A 22,344-nucleotide genomic window follows, 5' to 3' on the forward strand; every position below is an offset into this window, starting at 1 on the left:
AATCTTCGCTAATTGAAGTGAATTAGAAAGTATTGAGTCTTTTAGATCCTTTAAAAGTACATGTGTGAATTCGTGTCCTTTGTCTAACAGATTAAGGATTCGAGTAAGCACTGGAAAAGAATGCAATTCCTGTTCTATAAGATGGGAGGAGTTGCCAACATTCGGAATAGGAGAAATTAAGGTATTTGGATAAAGTGGCACAGTGGAGAACTCCTGTGGTGGCTGTTTAAGTGTGGAATCATGGTTTATAGGTTCTTCAAAATGTAATTCCCTATATAAATGTTGCTCAGTTGAACGTGAGCTACTCACATTACTAGGTGCCAAAAGGGTCTGACCCTTGTTTCGGGAGGCATCAGTATTGGGGAATGAGATAGGATGAAAGTGCACTTGTTCACGGACGCCGCATGAAGCTGCAGCTGGAGTGGATGGGCCCAAAGAAAGACTAATGCGTCTTTCTAGCGCATCAATTATGCCAGGAGCAAGCATTGAGGTGTCGGAGATAGGCAGAGGAGATTTGCCAATCTCTCCCAGAAATACCTCTGTGCTAAATTCTACATCATTGGCTGATTTTAGTGAGAAAAGAGTAAATACTTTTTCCGACACCTCAATCTCAGGCATATGTTTGCTTTTTGAAAGAAGCTCTGGGCCTTGGGGTGAAACATTTTGTCCAATATCAACATGCGCAAAACCAACTGCAGGGGGTTGTATTGTTACTTCTGTATCAGACATAGTCATAAGAGGCTTCATGTTTACGGATATCTTTGCAGGATCTTTTAAACATTTACCACTTCTTAAAGTGGGAAATGTACAATCCATTTAACTAAGGCCCAATTTGGAAATAAACGTTAAACACTTTGTTTACCTCGTGTGCCAATGCGGCACAACTCACCACAAACTAAGCCCGCAGTGCTTACAACCAAACCCGGTCCGCCGAACGCCGCACGCCACGCAGCGCGAACAGTGCGCAGCGCAGGTGGCGCTGGAGGGCCGTGCTTAAGTAAGAGCAAGATGGTAGGCGTTGCGCGGCAAGGGGGCGGCGACAACTCTGCACAAGTCACCTTTAAAAAAAGTATTCAAGGATAAAGAAAAAAGAAAAAATATATAAGTATAATGGTTAGAATTCAAACTGATAAGCCCACCGCGCACAGTCCTCAGTCCTTGCGACTTGAGTGTCTGCAGGGGATACAGGAAGAAAGTCCAGTCCCCTGCATCTGACGTGGGTCAGGCAGAAAAGGTGTTACTCCATAAGACTTCCTCCACGCTGAAAGTCAGCACGAGTACACCGAACACTGGAAACAGGAGAATCGAAGTCCAAAAGTGGAAACCAATGGGCGGCACGGCACGGAACAGCAAACAGCCCTTTGCAGTCCTTCGCAGTGGTTTCACTATGCATGCCTTTCAGCACACCATCGGTGAGTTTCGTGGGTTAGCCATGGCTCCCTTTACCGACAACTCGGTCTCTTACATATAAAAAAAAAAGATATTCTGGCAAAATACAGCTTGCCTGTGGTACCACACTTGATAAGGGCCAATCGGCATACAGCTAATAAACTTTCGTTATCAGGCCATTCCAGCAGACCCTAAGGGCTCTGTCCTTTATCAGATAACAGGCAACATCTTAGAAACAGGTACCCAGGGCACCTCCAAATTGGGATTTGACAACCAAGAGGCCGCTGAACTCCCACCGGATGCCATGAAGAATGGCCCTATCCTCTTGTCTGCCCAAACCTCGAGGGAGATCAATTATCTCCATAGTTCTCATCATCAGAGTGCCTCCCTGAGCGTTTCTCTTCTTGAAACACTCTTATGCAGCATGGAGTGGAAATTCACGGTTGCCTCACCAAGACAACTCCCGATCTCCTTGCCAAAAGTGTTGTGGCTGAACGAAGCGACACCCTCTATGCTCCCCTGGTCATTCCGCCCAAATTCTTAATCTCTCGCCCCGATTGCCCTGATCAAAGAGGTGGAGGAGTAGCGATTCTGTTTAATAAATATTTTAACCTGCATGTTATCCCCCAAAAATCCCCTGATGGTTGCGAAAGCCTTCTGGCTAAAATAAATGAAAATCAATGTGAATAGTTCTCTTACCATTCTGGTGATCTATCTACTCCACAGAGATGCCCCCACCTTTGAGGAACAGTTCCTTAGCTTGCTCAATAACATTACCAAAGCTAACTCTCCAGTGATGGTTATAGGAGACTTTAATCTCTGGGCTAACGACCCACAGGATAAGCACGCTGCCGTTCTTCTCTCTGCCGTTGGCGCAATTGGATTCTCTCAAGGGGTTACCGTTCCCACTCAACAGAGGGGGACATACACTCGACTGTGTACTTACACATCACCTTTCGGTCACTTGCATCCCTGTAATTCAATGTCCCTGCTCCGATCATTCTATAGTGAATACCACCGCCCTTCAGGCAGTTCCGCCACTGAGACTTGACGCTGGACCTAAACAGTTTAAAATGACCAGAAACATCATAAATATTACTCCACAAAAGCTATGGGTTGAATTGGCAGCCAGGCTATCCCCTCTGGAATCCTCCGAAAACACTGATGTTCTGGCCTTTCATCTTACCACCGCTATCAATTGCACCATTGAAGTTCTTGCTCCTGAAAAAATGTGATTATTGCGATGCCATATATATATATATTAGTGTAAGGTGGGTGAAGGTTTTAAAAAAAAAAACAAGTCAGCATTTTGGGCCGTCGTAATTGTGAGGGCGACATTTTAGGCCATTGCTGTGAAAGCTAATGCAAATTCTTGGTTCAATTAAACTATTCTGTCTCTTAGGCGTTTGAAGAGAAATGCAGAAAGAGATTGGCGGTAGCACCCTTTCCCAATTATCCTCCTGCTGTACAAACAAACAGTAAAAAACGTCAAACTAGCTATTGTGGAGACAAAATCATCCAGCTTCAACAGCAGGATTGCATCTGCCAAATCTGAAAACTCACACATTGCCTTCCGCAGAGTAGTCCAGACTCTACTCTTCACCTACCCACCACCACACTCTACCTGTATACAACGCTCTCAATTCTGTCTGCTTGTAATGTATAATGTATGTGTCTAATCTGTATTTACTCCGAAGGCCACTCGGATGCCTCATGTAACTAGGCTTATCACATGTAACGGTGCCTTGATGCCCAAGGGCTGTTTGCGCTCTATATAAGTCTAAATAAATAAATAAAATAAATGAATAAATCTAGCTCCAGGGAGCTCTTCTCAATCCTAAAAGAATTTGAGGGCAAGTCTGTGAGTAAAGCAGTACAGTGGTGTCAAATGATCCATGAGGAATTCAACCTTAAAATCACTACCCATCAACAAGCAATTCTGGCTCAACAAAGCCTTCTCACTAACACCAGGAAAGGCTCTCCTCCCCTTCCTGATCCTCCAGCTCCCCAAACCAATCACTCACCTGTCAAATTTGACTTTAAACACTGCATCAAAGCTCAAATCTGCAGGAATGTGGCTTGAACGAAGCCCACCTCTTGTCTCTGTGACAGCTGCCCCTCCAGCATCTTTAAGGATTGTCTGGATATTATGGCCCCCTGGGTAACCAAACTTATTAACCTTACCGGTGCAAAAGGTAATGTGCCCTGTCTACTTAAGGAAACGTGGATCACTCCATTATTGAAAAAAGACGACCTGGATCCAACCATAGCCAAACAGTACTGTCCAATAACTAATGTTCCCTTTTTTCGGATCTTGTTGCATATATCGAACTTCAAGAGTTAATTGAAAGTAACATCCTCAGCCCTCGACAATTGGGTGGTAGAGCCATGCACGGCACCGAGACCGCCATGCTGGACATAAAATCCGATCTTGCCAGCATTGTGGATAAAATTCAGCCAGACCTTCTCATGCTATTAGATCTCTCTGCGGCCTTTGTTGGCTTCATTGTTGGTGGCCAGGTTAGAGGATCGGGCTTACTGCGCAACTCTCTGCATATCATCCTTCTTGGGTCCCAGGAATGCTTGGGTGGCAACGGATGGCGCCAGCTCTCTGCCAGCAGCGGTCACCTGTGGAGTCACTGAGGGGTTGTGCATTTACCCCACTTTGTTCAACATTTACATCATGCAGCTTCTTGCCCTTTTGGATGACCTGGGTGTTCAGAGACACTGGTCACATCCATAACTGCAGTTACATCACTAAACTCTTAAACTACATTCGCCCATACATATCTCTCGGAAATAGATCTCTGCTTGCCATTGCCCTGGTGAATTCACGTCTGGCCTACTGCAACAGATTGTTGCTAGGCACATCTCAAGCGAATATAAAGGAACTGGAAGTCATGCCAAATGGTGCTGTCCATGGGTTATCCTGAAAAGGTCGTGTCACCAAGTCCAGGAGGGAGCTTCATTGGTTGCCCATAAAACACTGTTACGCATAAACTTCTCTTCCTGGCATCAAGTGTCGGAATAATGTGGCGCCTCAATACATGGCAGATCCCCTCACAGCCATCCACCCGTGCTGGAAGTTACGGTCCCGAGACTTGCACAAGCTTGTGTAACCCAGGTACAAGCTCACCAGATTTGGTGGAACCATCTTTGACGTCGAGGCCTCTTCAGCCTGGAATAAGCTTCATCTGGGCTTGATTGAGACTGGCAAATTCCCTCAAGGAATTTAACAAACCCACTTGTTCAACCTCAGACCAGGTTAAACATACCTCCCAGCCAGTCTCCCTTCCTTTTCCTGACCGCCGTAGCTGTTTTTTTTGTTGTCCATTTTGTCTTCGTTTTCTGTGCGCCCTGATACCTATGGGCAAGTGGCGCATTATAAAAATTTAAATATAATAAATATGGCAGTATTCCCCACGTAAGAACATACTGCTCTTGGCAATGGCATGACACAATTATAAAACATGTCTAAATTTGCTGCATCAACATGCCAATTTAGCGACGTTGGAACCCTTCTCGTGCTTACTTTATCATAGATGAACAGAATAAAATTCCATGTCACAGTTAGAAATATCTAGACTGGCTGCATTAAAATGCCAGTGTAGCCACTTAATAAAGCATGCTTCCTTTATGATAGATGCCTAGTGAAAAATAGATTGCATGCCCTAATAAGAAATGGCTAGATTGACTGCACCAAAATGCTAGTATAGCCACATAACACATCATGCTTGTTTTATAACAATCCTGGATGGATGCCCATTAGAAATGCTGCAGTAGAGGCATTACCCGTCAAAATCCGCTCCTCTGCAACCCACCGAGAACAAACGCAAGTGCACACCTATTCGCACATTAACTCGCTTATTCACACCCTCACCCTTAAACCATACACTTACTTGCACACACACCCAACCCCCATACACCCTACACACACTCATTCACAACCATATTACATAATACAAAACACACCCTTGCATGCAAACATATTTCATAAACATGCAACACCCTCGCACGCACATACTTAGAAATTTCATTTCTTACCTGCTGTTCCTGAATCCTCCTTTTAGCTCCTGCCATCCACGCCGACAGAAACCAGTAGTAGGGAGTGCTTGCTGGTTCCGGTAATGCACAGTGGAGTCGAAGCTGGTGCACCTCGATCCCGAGCTGCAACCAGAACATTTCTTTCAGAAATTGGAGTGCATGCATGCACCAAGAAATGGTGTGGCAGTTAGGCCCCACTAAGCTAGTGTTGTGCGATATTGTGATATACAACAGAAGGAGCCAATTCTTGCAAGCTACAGCAAACTCACTGCTCTGTTAACCGAATGAACTCCTATTGACATTCTACTTGAATTTTTCCTTTGTGCTCTCATTTCACATGCCCCAAGTTTCAGCTGATAGCATACGGTTTGCCGTCCTTCTTTTTCCTTACCTGTTTCTTACTTGTTCTACTTCTGCTCGTATGGGTTCCAGCACTTTGACAGCAGTGGGCTGTTCTAGCGGCCATTGTTGTGGAGGTTCACAAGTAGGGTTGAGCTGCGACGATCAAGGATTGAAAGAAAACTAGGAAGGAAGAGCAGAATTATTACTGAAGGAAAGTAGTTTGTTCATCTTGTCAGTAAGATACTGATCAATTAAACGTTTGTTATTCAGCCTACTGATATTGTTCATCTAATTCATGAGTGGATTTACAGTTTGACATTTTTATTTCTACAGGAGACCTCTTTAATCAGCTCATGAAAAATGATCCCTCCACTGTAAAAGGTGCAGAAATGTTAATGCTTGGAGAAATGTTAACACTACCTCAAAACTTTGGGTAAGAATTACACTTGTATGTGCGTTCGGCCTTAGAGTGGTTACATAAATATGGATACCTTGTTCAACCTACCACCACCTTCACACCCACTATTGCTTATGTTTCACTTCTTTCCCACTAACCCGCTGAGCTGACTGTCAGATGGTACAAGAATCACTACAATGCTCTGAAGCGGATCAAGCGTTTTTATTGATGATTGAATGGGGGTCCTAGGGCGTCCCTTTCTCTCGTCTGTATGCACCTCCCCCTCCCAGATGTCCTTATCCCCAGGTTAGGGCTAGCCATTGTTTCTTGGACTGTGTACTAATCACTAGATGAGCTGGTATGAGAACTCAGTTGCTTGGCCTCATCGATCTAGGCTCCCTCAGGGACCTCCTAGCTTTCCCTACTCTAGCCAGTTGTTGGTGGTCTAAAGGGATTTTGTGAAGTGTGCCTTTCATACATCCTATAGGATTAGATGTTACCTTTCACGCTCGCTCTCTCACTTTGCTTACCTTCCTATCCCTGCACTCTCTCTACTCCTCCTGTCTTCACTCCCTTTTTTCTATTCTCTGATGTCTTTCACACTTTGTAGGTTTCGCCTCACCCTTGATGTTACTCCTCCAGCCTCCTTACCTTTTTTCCCTCCTCCACACATCTTCTCCCTGCTCCACACGTCTTCTCCCTGCTCCACACCTCACCTTCTCCTGAAGTTGCCTCCACCCTCTGCCACTCCTATCTCCCTCCTACTGTTTGCTTGGTCGTGCTCCACTTCTGACCTCACCCGAATAACTCCACACTTCCTACTGCTTTGTTTTATCCACCCATCTCTCCTGTCTCCTCGACCGGAGCGTGTTAGAGAAGCTGGATGTTATAAGTAGTTGGCTAAGCCCCACGCACTTTTCCTGTGCAGCTCCACCATGGAACAACAGTGGCGACTCAGGAAGGCAATTGTTTGTGTGTTTTGTTCTTGTAACTGATTCCAGGTGCCCCTGAGGTAAGTACACACAGGAAGGGGGTTTGGCATTTCCCTTTTGGTCCTCGTGTTCGTGGGGTTGTCCGAGTTTTTGCATGTGCTCCCAGGGCTTCCCCAGCAGCACTGCGTGTTCCTCCTGTGGTTTGCGTATGGATGGCGCTTCCCTCTGCAGTTCACCCAGTTCTTGTTGGGACTTAAGGTTGCAGCACAGGACCCCCTTGTTGCTGTGGCTCCCCTTTCTTCCTGTGGGGTTCTCTTGCAGCACAGCTGCTTATAGTTGCTGCTTGATGATTGTCTGGTGTTTGCCTTTTCATCCTACATGTAGAGTGCTTGATAAGGATGAATTTGTTGATGCTTCCTTTTGGATTCTTGTTCCGACTGTGTGTTTCTATAAGTGATAGAAATTACAAGCATCTTGTAATGGCGGAATGGCTTGACTTTACGGTGGTCTTCACAGAAACATGCTGGCCCAAGAGGGTTGATGGGGGGCACAAACTGGGTGCTTCTCAACTGCCACTGGTCCACCTCAGGGGTAGGACTTTCTCTGGATTCCTAACTGCTAATTCCCGCTGCGAGGGGTGCCTGACACTCTTGACAAGGCAGTTTAATGTCCATGTCACGTGACGCATATCTTCTGCTAGTCAATCTTGGAAGCCTGTCAATCCCTTTGCATTTCAAATGATCAAATGGCTTGCACCTTTCCTACCGCTTCAGTCTGTCAACTGGCATCTTTTCAGAAGGTAGTCCCATGCATACCTATTTTGAAAAAACTACTAGTGTCCTTAACAACCTGCTCTCTACAGACCAACCAGACTCTTTTGCCCCACTACTAAAACAAAATCTTTGCTCCCCATCATGCTTCACTGAAACTTTCTAAACTTTATTACCACTGCTCACCACTCCCCCATCTTCCTATTTGAGCTCTCTGCTATTAAACGGTTGAAATCCGCCTCCCTCTCTCTCTACTTTCCTCCTTCAAACTCTGTCCTCTCTCCACTTCAAGAACACCCCTCTCAACTGGGTTGCCTCGCATCTCTCAGATTGGTTCTTCTCCATCTCTTACAACTATAACACATCCTCTCTGCACCTCCTAACCCGTCGACAAGATTCAGTCCTGGGCCCACTACTCTTCACCCTATAAACCACATCCCTCAAACTCATTCCATCCTTCAGCTTCCGTTACCACCTCCTTGCTGATGACACCAACATCATATTCTCCTTCCCATCCTTCTCCCGGACATCTCGAAGCTGGTAACCAAATGTCACTCCGCAATGCACCCCTGAGTGGAACTACGCTGCCTGGTGTTAAACTCCTCTAAGACGAAAGTCCAGTTTCTCACAGCCTCCAATGCCAACATTACTCGCCTAGCCCCTTTATCCTTTCCTCTAGACCTCTTCTCTTTCATCTCTCAAGGCATGAAACCTTCCACTTTGACAAAGTTGAACATAACCACTTCATCACTGTGGCCAGGATCAACATTCTGTATATCGGGATGATATACCAGCAACTCACCCACCATTGGCCCAGAACTCTAATCAACACCTTGGTCTTTGACAAACTAGATTACTCTACTGTCTTTTTACAGGCCTTCCCCTTTACTCACCCCGCCTTCAGCAAAGTACTTTGCCTCTCACAAATTCCACAACCTACCAATAGCCTCTCCCACCTCAGCACACCACCCCACCGGATGTCCCTACTGCTTGCCTTCATTCTATCCCTGGCCTAGCCCTTAATTCCCTTGCATTATGCGTCTCTCTTCCCTCCTTCTCAAACCCTGTGCTTTATAACTCTCAACTGGCATGAAAGCTAGTCAGTAATTTTTTAAACTGTTTTTATTGACATTTTAATTTTCTTATTATAATTAATCTTTTATAACACACTTCATATTGGAGTCCATGCTCTAAGCACAGGGCTGGGATTTGAACCTGTGTTGCTCTGCGTTGCCTTGCTTCCAAGGCACATGCTTTGCCCCTGCGCTATCCTCCCACCCTAATTGGTACTTTAATTTGGAATAGACAGATATAAAATATGAACATGAGAAATTAGGAAGGTCAATTATTATGCAAATAAGTGTTTTTCTTTTTAAGCATGTACAAAATATGTGTAGAGAAGTTTGGCAGTTGGTAGAAAAAATGAGCAAAGCGAGATGAGGTACAGTGATTCTTAGGAACCGATGGGAGATGAAGAGATTGAGAGCGAAGAGTACAAGAAATAAAATATTAATAAATGGGGCAAGAGAGATTGGATTGAGCAAGGCCATGAAAACATTTATAGCTCATACAAAGACATACAAAATAAACAGATGGTCAAAGGGGAGAAGAGGGAAAGAGCAAAGAAAATGGGTAATAGAAGAACGGGGTGATAAAGAGAAGATAAATAGTTCAGGTAAAGCTAGAATGAAGAGGGGTAAGATGGGAGCCAGGGAGACCAACCAAGAGGGCAGAGCAGTGGTCAAGGCAAGAAAAGACTAGAGAAGAGATTGGACGTTTGGTAGCATAAAAAGAGATAAAAGCTAGATCATGGCAGATTTTATAAAGACGAAAGTGACAATGTGGGACGAGAAAGAGAAAAGTGTCCTAGATGAACCCTAGATTACGAGCAGACTGAGAGAATGACACCAAAGCAGGAGGAAAAAGACCATGAGGAGACAGATTAGGCTAAAGTAGAAGAGGTAGGAAAAACCAGGACCTCACCTTTAGAGGGCTTAAGGTAGAGAAAGTGAGAATTAAAAAAAGGAAAAGAAAATGTGTGAATCATCGAAATAGCAGGAGAGGTTAAAGGAAGATACAAGATTTGAGAGTGGAATAGTATGGAGCGATCAGAGAAGTAAGCCAAGTACAGAGCCCCAAGCAACACCATATTGAATTGAGCGAGGAGAAGTTTGGCCATCCCAAAAGATGGATCATGTAATATATGGAAGAAGAACGAACCCCGTGAAGGACAGTGCCAGAAAGACTAAGAGAGGAGAGGTATGAATGAATGGTAGGATGATCAGCTGTGTCGAAAGCATTAGATAAATCGAGAAGAATAGGACTAGAGGATTGTTTATCATGGCGAGCTGAGAGAATGGAGCTAGAAATGTGAAGTAGAGCAGTCGGATGGACGAAAGACAGATGGCAAAGTTGATCCAGGACTCCAAGTTTAATATGAAGAGACTTGAGTGTAGACATCCCTTTCCAAACGTTCTCTTCTTCCTTTCTTTTCCAACTGTTTGGAAACTAAGGAAAGAAGCAAAATGAGGCTGACATTTTCACATATGCTAACATTTAATGATGGTTTTTGAGAATTGGAATATCTATAGGGTGTTTAAAAGGTGAAGGTATGAGAGCAGAAGGATGAAAGTTCAAACAGCAAGTAAGATGGAGGATACATTGGGGATAAATAAGATTCAAGGAAGAAGGAAGGGGATCAATGAGTGAGCAAAAAGAAGTTAGCAGTATCCAAGTCAGAAAGAAGACTAAAAGAAGATGACCTAGGAGCAGAAGCGAATGACGTGGAAGAAAGTGATGGGGGTGTAGAGGAAAGGGAGTGTCGGTGAATAAAGAACATAGAGACGAGACTGCATAATTGAAATAATCAGCAAAGTCAGATGATGAATGAGTGGCCAGTATAGATGGATCAGGAGGAGAAGGTGAAGGAATAAGTCTAAGAAGCTCGGAAATGATGACTGGGGTAGTGAGAAAGAGTGGCAGTGAGTGTGGAGAAGTAGCTCTTTTTTACATCAAGTGAAAGGGAATCGTAGCAACAGTGAAAAGATGAAAGAATAGGAAGATCATTAAGAGAATAACATTTCTTCCAGTGATACTCAGCCTTACGAAGGGAGGTTCTTACTGAGAAGCAAGGCAGTCAGCCAAGGTTGTGGGAGTTTGCATGATGGAGAGAATGGTCTGGAGGTGCAGTGTGAAATAAGAGTAGGTTGAAGATTAGTATGGAGGGTTGATGCAGCATGATCAGGTGTGAGAGTACAACATGTACCGATGAGAGCCATAGATGAGTGTGTAACAGAACAAAGAATTCAAGGAGCACAGATCACGCTGAGGAAAGGCTACAAGATTGTGCAGGAGAAAGAACTGGGAATAAAGAAAGTAGAAAGTGATCAGATAAATTGAGGTTGAGCAGTAACAATAGTGACTATAGGAAATGATGAGAAGATCAAGTTGAGAGAAGATCTAGAAATGAAACCTGGGAAGAAATTTGACTGAAGTGAAGCGAGCGTAGCAAGGAAGAATAGTGAATGGAAGAAAGATGAAGATTGAAATCACCAAGAAGATGAAAGGGCAGAAGATAAATATGAGTGAAGAGAGTAGAGATCCTTGTAGAAGCAAAGAAGGGAAAGGGAGGGGCGGTCTGTAAAGAATAAGGAAACAAAGAGGGGAAGAAGTTTAGAAAATGAAGCAAAATGATATTCAAAAGAAGGGAAAAGTGGCAGTTTGTTGATATGGATTATGTCTCTGAACCAGTCAACCTGAGGAGGAGGATGTTTCTGCATCCACTGTAGTAAAATCACCTTTTTGCAACCAGCAATTTAAGTCAAACCAATTGTCATGATCTCTGCTTCCAAAAGGTCAGGGTTTTCCCAACTCCCTTGGAAGCAGATCCATAACCCAATTGGGACCTTTTGGACCCAGTCCTGGCGCCAGTGGCACCAGGCTCATAAATATGCCCAGTCCCAGCGCTGGAAGCGCCGGGCTCATAATGCTTGGGTGGACTTACCTTCAGCAGACCATGCTGCTTACTTGCCTGCCAGTTGAGCCTCTGATCCTCTTCTGTTTGGAACTACTTTTCCTGTTGGGTGGGGCTGGAGCCACTCCCTAGATTCAGAACACTGGAACTCTTCTGGAAGGCAGGAACTCTTTTCTTACCAGGAACTCTTTTCTTACTTAGGCGTGGCTGTGGAAGGAGACACCTAAGCACTACAGGAGGCTATTTAAACCACACCCGGTGGATGAATCTTGCTTTGCGTTATTCTGCAACCTCTGCAGCAGAACGCTCATCGTGTCTTCTGCATCCGGTCCTGGGCCTAAGGAAAAAGGCTTACCATCCTGAATCCAGTCTTCAGCAACACCTATAAAGACAAGAAAGAACAGGTTAGCATTCCGGCATCTGAAAGGCAAAGGCTTACCATCCTGAATACAGTCTTCAGCAACACCTATAAAGACAAGAAAGAACAGGTTAGCATTCCGGCATCTGAAAGGCAAAGGCTTACCTACTCTTCGTACGCTCCGGAGGCCTTCGGCGCTGCATCCCGCATCTGAAAGACAAAACAAGGTGCGTTTAAAGACATTGGGGAACTTTAATACTCACGTGCCATTACTCCTTTCCACATCTAATCCAGTGGGTATTCCGGCACCCTGCAGCCGCTCCGAACTCGTACCTGCAAAATAAAAAGACAGAGCGCATAGTGAAGCAGGCAACAAGCGCTTACTTACGTGCTTCCAGGCGCTTCTATTCATCACACGGGCTCCATCTTCAACTCACTTCAGCCCGTCATCCGCCATCGCCGGAACCCTGCAAAACAAGAGACATCATTACTAAAGACTTTAAAGACATTTGAATGACTCGAAACTTACCGTTCGTGCAGTAAACGACGGACAGCAGTCCTCTGAAGTCAAGAGGCCTGCGCTACCTATCCAGTGAAGAAACTGGTTACAGCACCCTGCCCCGAGGCAGATGGAGAGCTCGGCATTCACTTACCTAAGGTGAGAGCGTTAACCTTTGGGGGTCTACAGGAGAGGAGAAGAGGAAAGAGATAGGGACACCCCAATAACCCCAGTTCATTAACCCCATATTTTCTATCTGCAGACATCTTACTCTACACGTCAGGCATACAGTGCACAGAGGTCCAGCCCAAAGAGCCAACCGGGTGCTACACATCACCTTTGAAGATACGGTAGTCACCCAGTCAAGACCGGCGCCTCTGCGAGAATCAGGTGAGCGTTACAGAACGCAAAGCCTACCGCAAAACTCTCGCCCAGGCGCTATGGAAACCTCGGATACTGACCCCCTAGCCCGGTTACTTGGGGAACTAAGGGCAGAAGTGCATGCAACTCGTCAGGAAACGAATGCTCTAAGAAGGGAACTAATTATTTCCAAGGAGAGAACAGACAATCTTGCTAGACAAGTGCTACAGTCACAAGCCGGACAGACCCCTTTACCCGCATCAGGGGCAAATCTTCCTTCAACATCCTCTATGAATCCAGTGCAGATCAACCTACCTGGGAATGTACCTCTGGCTCCGCCCGAACGATTTTCTGGTGACCCAAAGAGGTTTGCAGTATTTATCAATCGGTGCCGGTTGCACTTCTTATGCCGGCCAGCAGCCTTTCCAACTGATCAAGCAAAAGTAGCTTTTGTACTTTCGTACCTTAGTGGCAATGCGGCAGACTGGTCGATCCCTCTAGTTAATCAAGATGATCCGGTTCTCCATGATTTTCAAGCCTTTCAGCTTAGTATGGAAAAACTGTTCGCAAGACATTCACAGGGGCAGGCCTTGGATAATGAGCTTCTTTCGTTGCGACAGGGTAATCAAGACCTTTTGGCTTATATTGCATCTTTCAATAGACTAATAGTGGAAACTCAATGGCCTGAGGACAAAAGGATTACGCTGTTTTATAGAGGTCTACGTGGAGAGCTCAAAGACGTTTTAGCCCAAGTAGTGAATCCCCCACAAGACTGTTCGGATTATATAGACTTGGTCGTTCAAATAGATCACAGGCTGCAGAACAGGAAGGCCGATCGTTCCAAGTTTGATGCTCAAGTATTTTCCAAACCGCCAACTCCTTCCAAAAGAGTAGACTCCGGGGAACCCATGCAAATAGGGGGTCTGAAAGGTCCTCTAACACAAAGGGAGCGGGAAAGGAGGAAACAGTTGCAATTATGCCTATATTGCGGAAACTCAGGGCACTTTCTTCGAGACTGTCCGGTGAAACCTGCCAAGAAGGCAGTAGGAGCTGCAGTTACCAAAGTTACAAACTCTGAGCAGGGAAACGACCTCGCCCGACAAGAATAGAGGTCCTCTTGCCGAGCGTGAAAACCAGTTCCGTGACCTCGCATTTCGTGATACCTATGGTCCTCATTAGCCCTGATAATCCGGATCGATTACATGCAATTGAAGCTTACGTCGACAGCGGTGCCATCGGCAATTATGTGGATCATGAAATGGTTTTGAGGATGAATCTAACTCTTTGTCCCAAGGCTGTAAAGGACGTCATTACTACGGTGGATGGTACGGAGATAGCCTCCGGGCCAGTAACGCATACCACTCAAGAGGTGACGCTAGTAAGTCAAGATGGACACCATGAGAAGATCGTGTTCGATGTGATCAAGGCCCCTCAGTTCCAGATTATTCTAGGAATACCTTGGTTAGAGAAACACAATCCTCTGATCGATTGGCGAGCAAGAACGGTCCAGTTTCCAGAATGTGTCTCTACTTGTCACCCTCCACCTGGTGTTGCACTGGCCGCAATTTCTTCAGAGACTCCCCAGTTACCTCCCGAATATCTAGAATACCAAGATGTTTTCCGGAAGGATCAGGCTAACTCTCTACCTCCTCATAGGTCTTATGACTGCCAGATAGACCTGATACCTGGATCTACTCCTCCTTGTAGTAGAATTTATGCCCTCACCGAGCCTGAGAACCTTCACCTTCGACAATACCTGGATCAATACCTGGCAAATGGGTTTATTCGTCCTTCCAAGTCCCCTGCTTCTTCAGCTTTGTTCTTCGTTCCAAAAAAGGAAGGAGACCTTAGAACTTGTATCGATTATCGCTCCCTGAACCAGATCACCGTTAAGAATAGATATCCGTTACCTTTGATCCCTGAACTCCTGGACCAAGTCAGAAAAGCATGCATATATACAAAGCTGGATCTTAGAGGAGCTTACCACTTGGTACGAGTAAAAGAGGGCGATGAATGGAAGACGGCCTTCCGCACCAAGTATGGGCTATTTGAATATCAGGTCATGCCCTTCGGACTTTGCAATGCCCCGGCCGCCTTTCAATATTTTATGAACGATGTCCTCAGAGAGCTCATAGATGTATGTGTTGTTGTTTACATTGACGACATCCTCGTTTATTCTTCATCGGAATCTGAACATCGGAAACACGTGAAAATGGTCCTCGAAAGATTGCGTCAACACAAACTTTTCGCTAAGTTGGAAAAATGTGTTTTCAACGTGACTGAAGTTGAATTCTTGGGATTCATATTATCACCTGGCGGAGTGCGTATGGATTCAAAGAAGGTCGATGCAGTTCTCAAATGGCCATCACCATCCTCCGTAAAAGGTGTGCAAAGCATGTTAGGCTTCGCTAACTTTTACCGCAGGTTTATCCCCGAATTCTCTCGAATAGTCCAGCCCATCACTGCCTTGTTAAAGAAAAACAAACGTTTTGAATGGTCTACCGAGGCGGAACAAGCTTTCCAGGATTTGAAGACTAAATTTATCTCTGCACCAATCTTAAAACACCCTCGCCCCGAACTCCCCTACATCGTGGAAACTGATGCTTCAAGCCTTGCCATGGGGGCAGTTCTATCACAAAAGGACCCGGTAACCAATCAGTTGCATCCCGTGGCATTTTGGTCCCGCAAATTCTCGCCTCCTGAAATCAATTACACGATTACTGACAAGGAACTTCTGGCTATCAAGTCTGCCTTTAAGGCTTGGCGGCATTATCTGCTGGGGGCCCGACACACCGTTACTGTGATTACGGATCACCGAAACCTGCAATATTTGAAGACCGCAAAAGCCCAATCCTCTAGACAACTCCGTTGGGCATTATTCTTTGCCGAGTTTGACTTCATAATTACCTATCGACCTGGTACAAAGAACGGTAAAGCCGATGCCCTTTCTCGGATGGGAGTGGAAGAACACTTGGTCAACCCTAAACCTGTACCAATCATTCCCGAACAAAGAATTCTGGGTGTAATCGCCACAGAATCCATAGAGGAAGTTAAGGATAAAGCCAGGCAACTTGTAACTCCAGCAGACATACAGAATTGGCATCTGCAGGGAAAGGACTTTGCAGTAAAGGACAACTTATTGTATTTCCAAGAACGATTATACCTACCCAGCACAGATTTACAGAAAAAAGTAATCTCTTGTTATCACGACTCTTTAATGGAAGGTCATCCCGATATAGCCAAGACCTCAGAAAAGATCAAGCGCTACTTCTGGTGGCCGTCTTGGAAAAAAGATATCAGAGACTTTATAATGTCCTGTGGAGTATGCGCCCAAAACAAGAGTCAAAAGGAAAGACCAGCAGGCCTCTTACGCCCTATTGACATCCCACCTCGCCCTTGGCATACGCTTTCTATGGACTTCATCACCGATCTACCTCCATGCTCCGGATACAATACGATTCTAGTAATCGTGGACTTATTCTCCAAGATGGCGCATTTCATTCCGCTCAAAGGCTTGCCAACAGCAGCAACTCTGGCCTGAGAATTTCTCGAAAACATCGTCCGACTGCACGGTTTTCCTTCGGTTCTAATTTCGGATCGAGGTAGTCAATTTATTTCTCATTTTTGGCGAAGTTGCTGTCGGTCGGCTCAAATTGATGTGAGACTATCGACCAGTCACCACCCTCAGACCGACGGACAAACCGAGAGGACCAATCAAACTCTGGAACAGTATTTACGCTGCATGCTGCAACAAACTGAAAAAACTTGGAAAGATATCCTTTGGATAGCCGAGTATGCCTACAATAACTCTGTCCATTCGGGAACTGGGAAAACCCCGTTTTTTCTTTTGTACGGCAGTCACCCTCGAACCTCGGAGTTGGATCCCCTCCAAGATCTTGAAACACCAGCAGTAGACTACCTGCATTCTACAATCACCCAAGCCTTTAAGGAAGCTGTTTCTCACCTTCAAAGGGCTAAAGAACAATACAAGAAAGGAGCAGATCAACATCGGAAGGAAGCCCCTCACTATCAAGTAGGGGATCAAGTCTGGTTATCCACCAAATATCTATCTCTAAAAGGGCCACGCACATTCAACCCAAGATACCTTGGTCCCTATTCCATCACTACCATAGTAAACCCAGTAGCGGTCAAGTTGGACTTGCCCCCGCACATGAAGATACATCCGGTCTTCCACGTCTCTCTATTAAAACCCGTGCAACCTCAAACCCGACTAACTAAATCTCCAAAACCTATCCTAGTGGATGGAGAACTCGAGTTTGAAGTCAAAAGCATTCTGGACTCCAAGATCTCCAAATCTAAACTATTCTACCTAATTGACTGGAAAGGCTACGGCCCCCAAGAGAGATCCTGGGAACCTGCTGAATATGTCCACGCTCCTCGCCTAATCAAAAGATTTCACCAAACATTTCCTGACAAGCCAAAACCCCCGGAGAAGCCCGGTTTGGGAGGGGCCTTGAGGGGGGGTACTGTCATGATCTCTGCTTCCAAAAGGTCAGGGTTTTCCCAACTCCCTTGGAAGCAGATCCATAACCCAGGTTCCGAGTGCCAACCAGTCCCAATTGGGACCTTTTGGAAGCGCCGGGCTCATAATGCTTGGGTGGACTTACCTGCAGCAGACCATGCTGCTTACTTGCCTGCCAGTTGAGCCTCTGATCCTCTTCTGTTTGGAACTACTTTTCCTGTTGGGTGGGGCTGGAGCCACTCCCTAGATTTAGAACACTGGAACTCTTCTGGAAGGCCGGAACTCTTTTCTTACCAGGAACTCTTTTCTTACTTAGGCGTGGCTGTGGAAGGAGACACCTAAGCACTACAGGAGGCTATTTAAACCACACCCGGTGGATGAATCTTGCTTTGCGTTATTCTGCAACCTCTGCAGCAGAACGCTCATCGTGTCTTCTGCATCCGGTCCTGGGCCTAAGGAAAAAGGCTTACCATCCTGAATCCAGTCTTCAGCAACACCTATAAAGACAAGAAAGAACAGGTTAGCATTCCGGCATCTGAAAGGCAAAGGCTTACCATCCTGAATCCAGTCTTCAGCAACACCTATAAAGACAAGAAAGAACAGGTTAGCATTCCGGCATCTGAAAGGCAAAGGCTTACCTACTCTTCGTACGCTCCGGAGGCCTTCGGCGCTGCATCCCGCATCTGAAAGACAAAACAAGGTGCGTTTAAAGACATTGGGGAACTTTAATACTCACGTGCCATTACTCCTTTCCACATCTAATCCAGTGGGTATTCCGGCACCCTGCAGCCGCTCCGAACTCGTACCTGCAAAATAAAAAGACAGTTAGAGCGCATAGTGAAGCAGGCAACAAGCGCTTACTTACGTGCTTCCAGGCGCTTCTATTCATCACACGGGCTCCATCTTCAACTCACTTCAGCCCGTCATCCGCCATCGCCGGAACCCTGCAAAACAAGAGACATCATTATTAAAGACTTTAAAGACATTTGAATGACTCGAAACTTACCGTTCGTGCAGTAAACGACGGACAGCAGTCCTCTGAAGTCAAGAGGCCTGCGCTACCTATCCAGTGAAGAAACTGGTTACAGCACCCTGCCCCGAGGCAGATGGAGAGCTCGGCATTCACTTACCTAAGGTGAGAGCGTTAACCTTTGGGGGTCTACAGGAGAGGAGAAGAGGAAAGAGATAGGGACACCCCAATAACCCCAGTTCATTAACCCCATATTTTCTATCTGCAGACATCTTACTCTACACGTCAGGCATACAGTGCACAGAGGTCCAGCCCAAAGAGCCAACCGGGTGCTACACATCACCTTTGAAGATACGGTAGTCACCCAGTCAAGACCGGCGCCTCTGCGAGAATCAGGTGAGCGTTACACCAATTTGGAGTTAAGTCCTGAACGATCCATGAAGATCCTGAATAGGCATCATTCATTCACATAGGAACTGTATAATCAACAATTTTTTGAAGTCGCTTATAACCTCTACCCAGTAGCCAGAAATCTAACCACAGAATCAGGGCAAGTGGACAAAGCCTAAAGAGGGAGTTATACCTCAAGGACATGTGGGAGACCTTGGCCAATTTGTGTAGCTTGGCCGGGGCGAAGTTGTGTATTTGTACTAACAGTTTGGACCGAAGGATGTTGTGATGAATCATGGGATCACATCACTTGTCCCCATGCGGTAACCCTTCTTTGTGAGGCTAGGGAGGTGAGGGATTTCCCTTGTGAGGATGAGGACTCTCATTCCATGATGGAACTCCCTAAGCTGTGTGCTCTTGAGACCGTGATATCTCCACAAACCCCAGCTAACTAACCTGAGAGTACTACTGTCATGTATTTTAGAATTCCCTCTTGTTCTCAGTTAGAGACTGACCAAAATATGACCAAGAAAAACCATTGCATTTGCGGATAGATCTCAAAGACTCTCACTTCCCCCTTTCTTTCCTGTTTCTGTTCCCTTGGTTGTGGGGTGCCCCAAGGCTCCGCCTTGTCTCAGATTCTCTTTAACATCTACATTTGACCATTGGTGTGTCTCATCCGCTCCTTGGGCTTCAGGTGCTATTCATATGCTGACAACACTCCGATCCTGGTCCGCCTTGATATTGACCAGGCTGAGATGTTGTGGTTGCACCAGTGCCTGTCGGCCGTAGGAGTGTGGATGAACCACAATGGGCTGAAGCTAAATGCAGACAAGACGGAGGTACTGGTGGTTGGTTGTCCTCCTGATCCTTCACTTTGGGTGTCCTCCTTCTGGCCTTCTTCCCTGGACACGCTTCCTGTCCCACTCGCCATGGTTAAGAACCTGGGAGTGGTCATCTCTTCCACCTTAGTGATCGATGCACAGGTGTCTGCGGTATCTAAAGCCGGCCATTATCATTTGAGAATATTGCAAAAGGTACTTGCCTTTCTACCTGTGGAGCTTAGGCCTTGGTTGTGAACCGGCTGGATTATTGTAATTCATTGTACCTGGCCCAACATAAGGCCCTTGTCCAGCGGCTCCAGTGCCTCCAAAATCTGACTGCCCGTGTGGCGACTGGATCCCCCTATACGACTCATATTACACCGGTTCTTTGATCTCTCCACTGGTTGTTCATCGCGCCTTGAATGATGTAGGAGCAGAATATTTGCAGGCTACATTTACCCGCTGCTGCCCAAGCCGGACATTGTGATCCGCTTCCGTTAGCCTGATCTGTGTGCTGCCTTTTCGCTGCTCCCGTATTGGAGGTCAGGTCTTCTCTGTGGCCGCAGCCCTGCTGTGGAATGACCTACTGCTTTTGCTAAAAAATCTGCCTAATCTTCTATTTAGCAGAGCTCTGAAGAACTATTTGTTTTAGATGGTTTATGCTTGCTGTTCTTCCCTGTCAGCGCCATGATACCTTCGGGGGACCATGCTCTTCCAAAATTATCTTAACATAAAATACCTATTCTCCAAGTACTGAGAAGCACGAAGGAGATATGCTGATTACTTCCTTGTCAAAGCTAGACAGTACTGAGAAGAGGGGGCCCCACAGAGACATGAAGATCACCCCATGTAAATCAGAGAAATACTTTGACAGTCTGAGGGAGAAAGTACTACAGAACAGGCAAAGCCGATGTGAATGCTGGAAACCCTGCTAAATTCAAACCTGGAAGTGGAGCAGCAAACTGCAGAGGTCGGTCCTTGATGGTGAGGACACTGTATCCTGGTTGTAGGGGCACTCTGGACAAGGCAGGAGTGCTGAGGCAACCAGCAGCTGGAAGGTGGTCTTCGGTGGCGTGAGCTCGCTCAGGTGGACCGTTCATTCTGACAATTGCAACGAAAGACCAAGGACCCCGCAGGACCAGTGTGGAATGGCGGGGAGCAGAGAAGGAACAGCCAAGCAGAGCAGACAAACTCAAGACCCTAAAAAGAACTGGCGACGTGGTTGCTCCAGCAACAAGGTAACGGGGGCCACGGTGGACCCAGTATGGGGTTGGGGAGGATTAAAGAGTGCAGCGGGAGTCAACTCCCTCATCAAATTAGCCACCCTAAAGCTACTTGCCATGAAGGGTGCATCAGTAGTCCTTTCCCTCATCACAGTAGCCATCCTAAAACTACTGATGCTGAAGAGTGCATCGGGAGACACCTCCATCATCGCAGTAGCTACCCTAAAGCTACTGACCCTAAAGAGTACATCAGGAGTCATCTCCCTTGTCACAGTATTTATAAGGAAGAGTGCATCAGGAGTGATCTCCCTCATTTCAGTGGTTACCAGAAAATCAAACCGATCAATAGAGAACTAAGGACAGAGTGGAAAGCCTTTGGAGCAAACTCCCTAGCTATAAGTACCTGGAGAAGAGCTTGGAAGGAGTTGTAGGAACTCTTAGGAAAAGTCACAAGAGCTGTGGAAGACCTTTGACACCAGGAGAAGGGAGCTCTTCTCCTAGTTGGTAAATCCAACTCTATCTCATAAAATCTGAAAGGAACCCATTGTTATCCTGGAACCGTCAACACTGCTGAAGACTGGTGATATCGGAAGAAGGAAGGCATTCTTCTGGTTCTTTTGGGTCACAGAGGTTGTGACTGATTCCTATAACGAACCAGGAGGAGGGAGTCATCCTCATGGATAACATTATTTGGTTATGTTTTAGTGGTAGGTCTGGAGCAGAGAGGAATTTTGGACAGAGGATGGTTATTTTGTGTTGGACAATCACCCTGGCGATGAGCACACAAGTTTCTTTGGGTAGGAAATGCTGTTTTAGAATGGGGAGAGTTGGGTTTCTTTCCTTATTATTTAATAAGTTTATTGCCAACATACTACATCTTTGACTCCTTCCTCCAACACGCCACAATATATTCTTGGTTAGTCGGAATCTAGACCCATTGCGCCTCCTCAAGTGGTATTTGGAGAGCTTGCCTCCACCTTCGCAAGAATGGATGTGTGGTATGCCTTGTCTACCCTCATGTAGTTGTGCATATATTCTAGACATTGTTCCCTTCTGTACTCGGCTGAAAGCACTGTTTCAACAATTGTATTTGTTTAAGGCAGTCTGGAGAAGCCAGGCCATCATTTATGACCACAGCCACTAATATTGTCAAGTAATCTGTGGAGATCTTGAAATCTGCATGGATGGCGATTCTAGCAAGTGACATTGCACATGGAATGGTAAATGCCACCACCTCGGTCCTTGTGGGGGTCTACCGCAGCATAGGATAACAGAGGTGTTTAGTGCAATTGGCCCAGGGGGATACACAATCAATTTGCACATGTGGTAGGCCGTCCTCTTTTCTAAACCAGCATGTTACAAAATCTGCCTGAAAAACAAGGTAATACTA

General features: G+C 45.9%; 1 protein-coding gene across 3 annotated transcripts in view; it reads left to right on the plus strand.

The window, feature by feature from the left end:
• The window catches only part of TRAPPC13 (trafficking protein particle complex subunit 13), a 987,073-nt gene that overhangs the window by 262,618 nt on the left and 702,111 nt on the right, over window positions 1-22,344 (plus strand). For all 3 annotated transcript variants that reach the window (XM_069627358.1, XM_069627359.1, XM_069627360.1), the window contains exon 3: window positions 6,109-6,208. In XM_069627358.1, coding sequence (XP_069483459.1) covers window positions 6,109-6,208 — 100 coding nt within the window. The remainder of the gene's footprint in view (window positions 1-6,108; window positions 6,209-22,344) is intronic.

This window comes from Ambystoma mexicanum, chromosome 6p (assembly GCF_040938575.1).
Source record: "Ambystoma mexicanum isolate Mex_15411 chromosome 6p, UKY_AmexF1_1, whole genome shotgun sequence".
Classification (NCBI taxonomy): Eukaryota; Metazoa; Chordata; class Amphibia; order Caudata; family Ambystomatidae; genus Ambystoma; species Ambystoma mexicanum.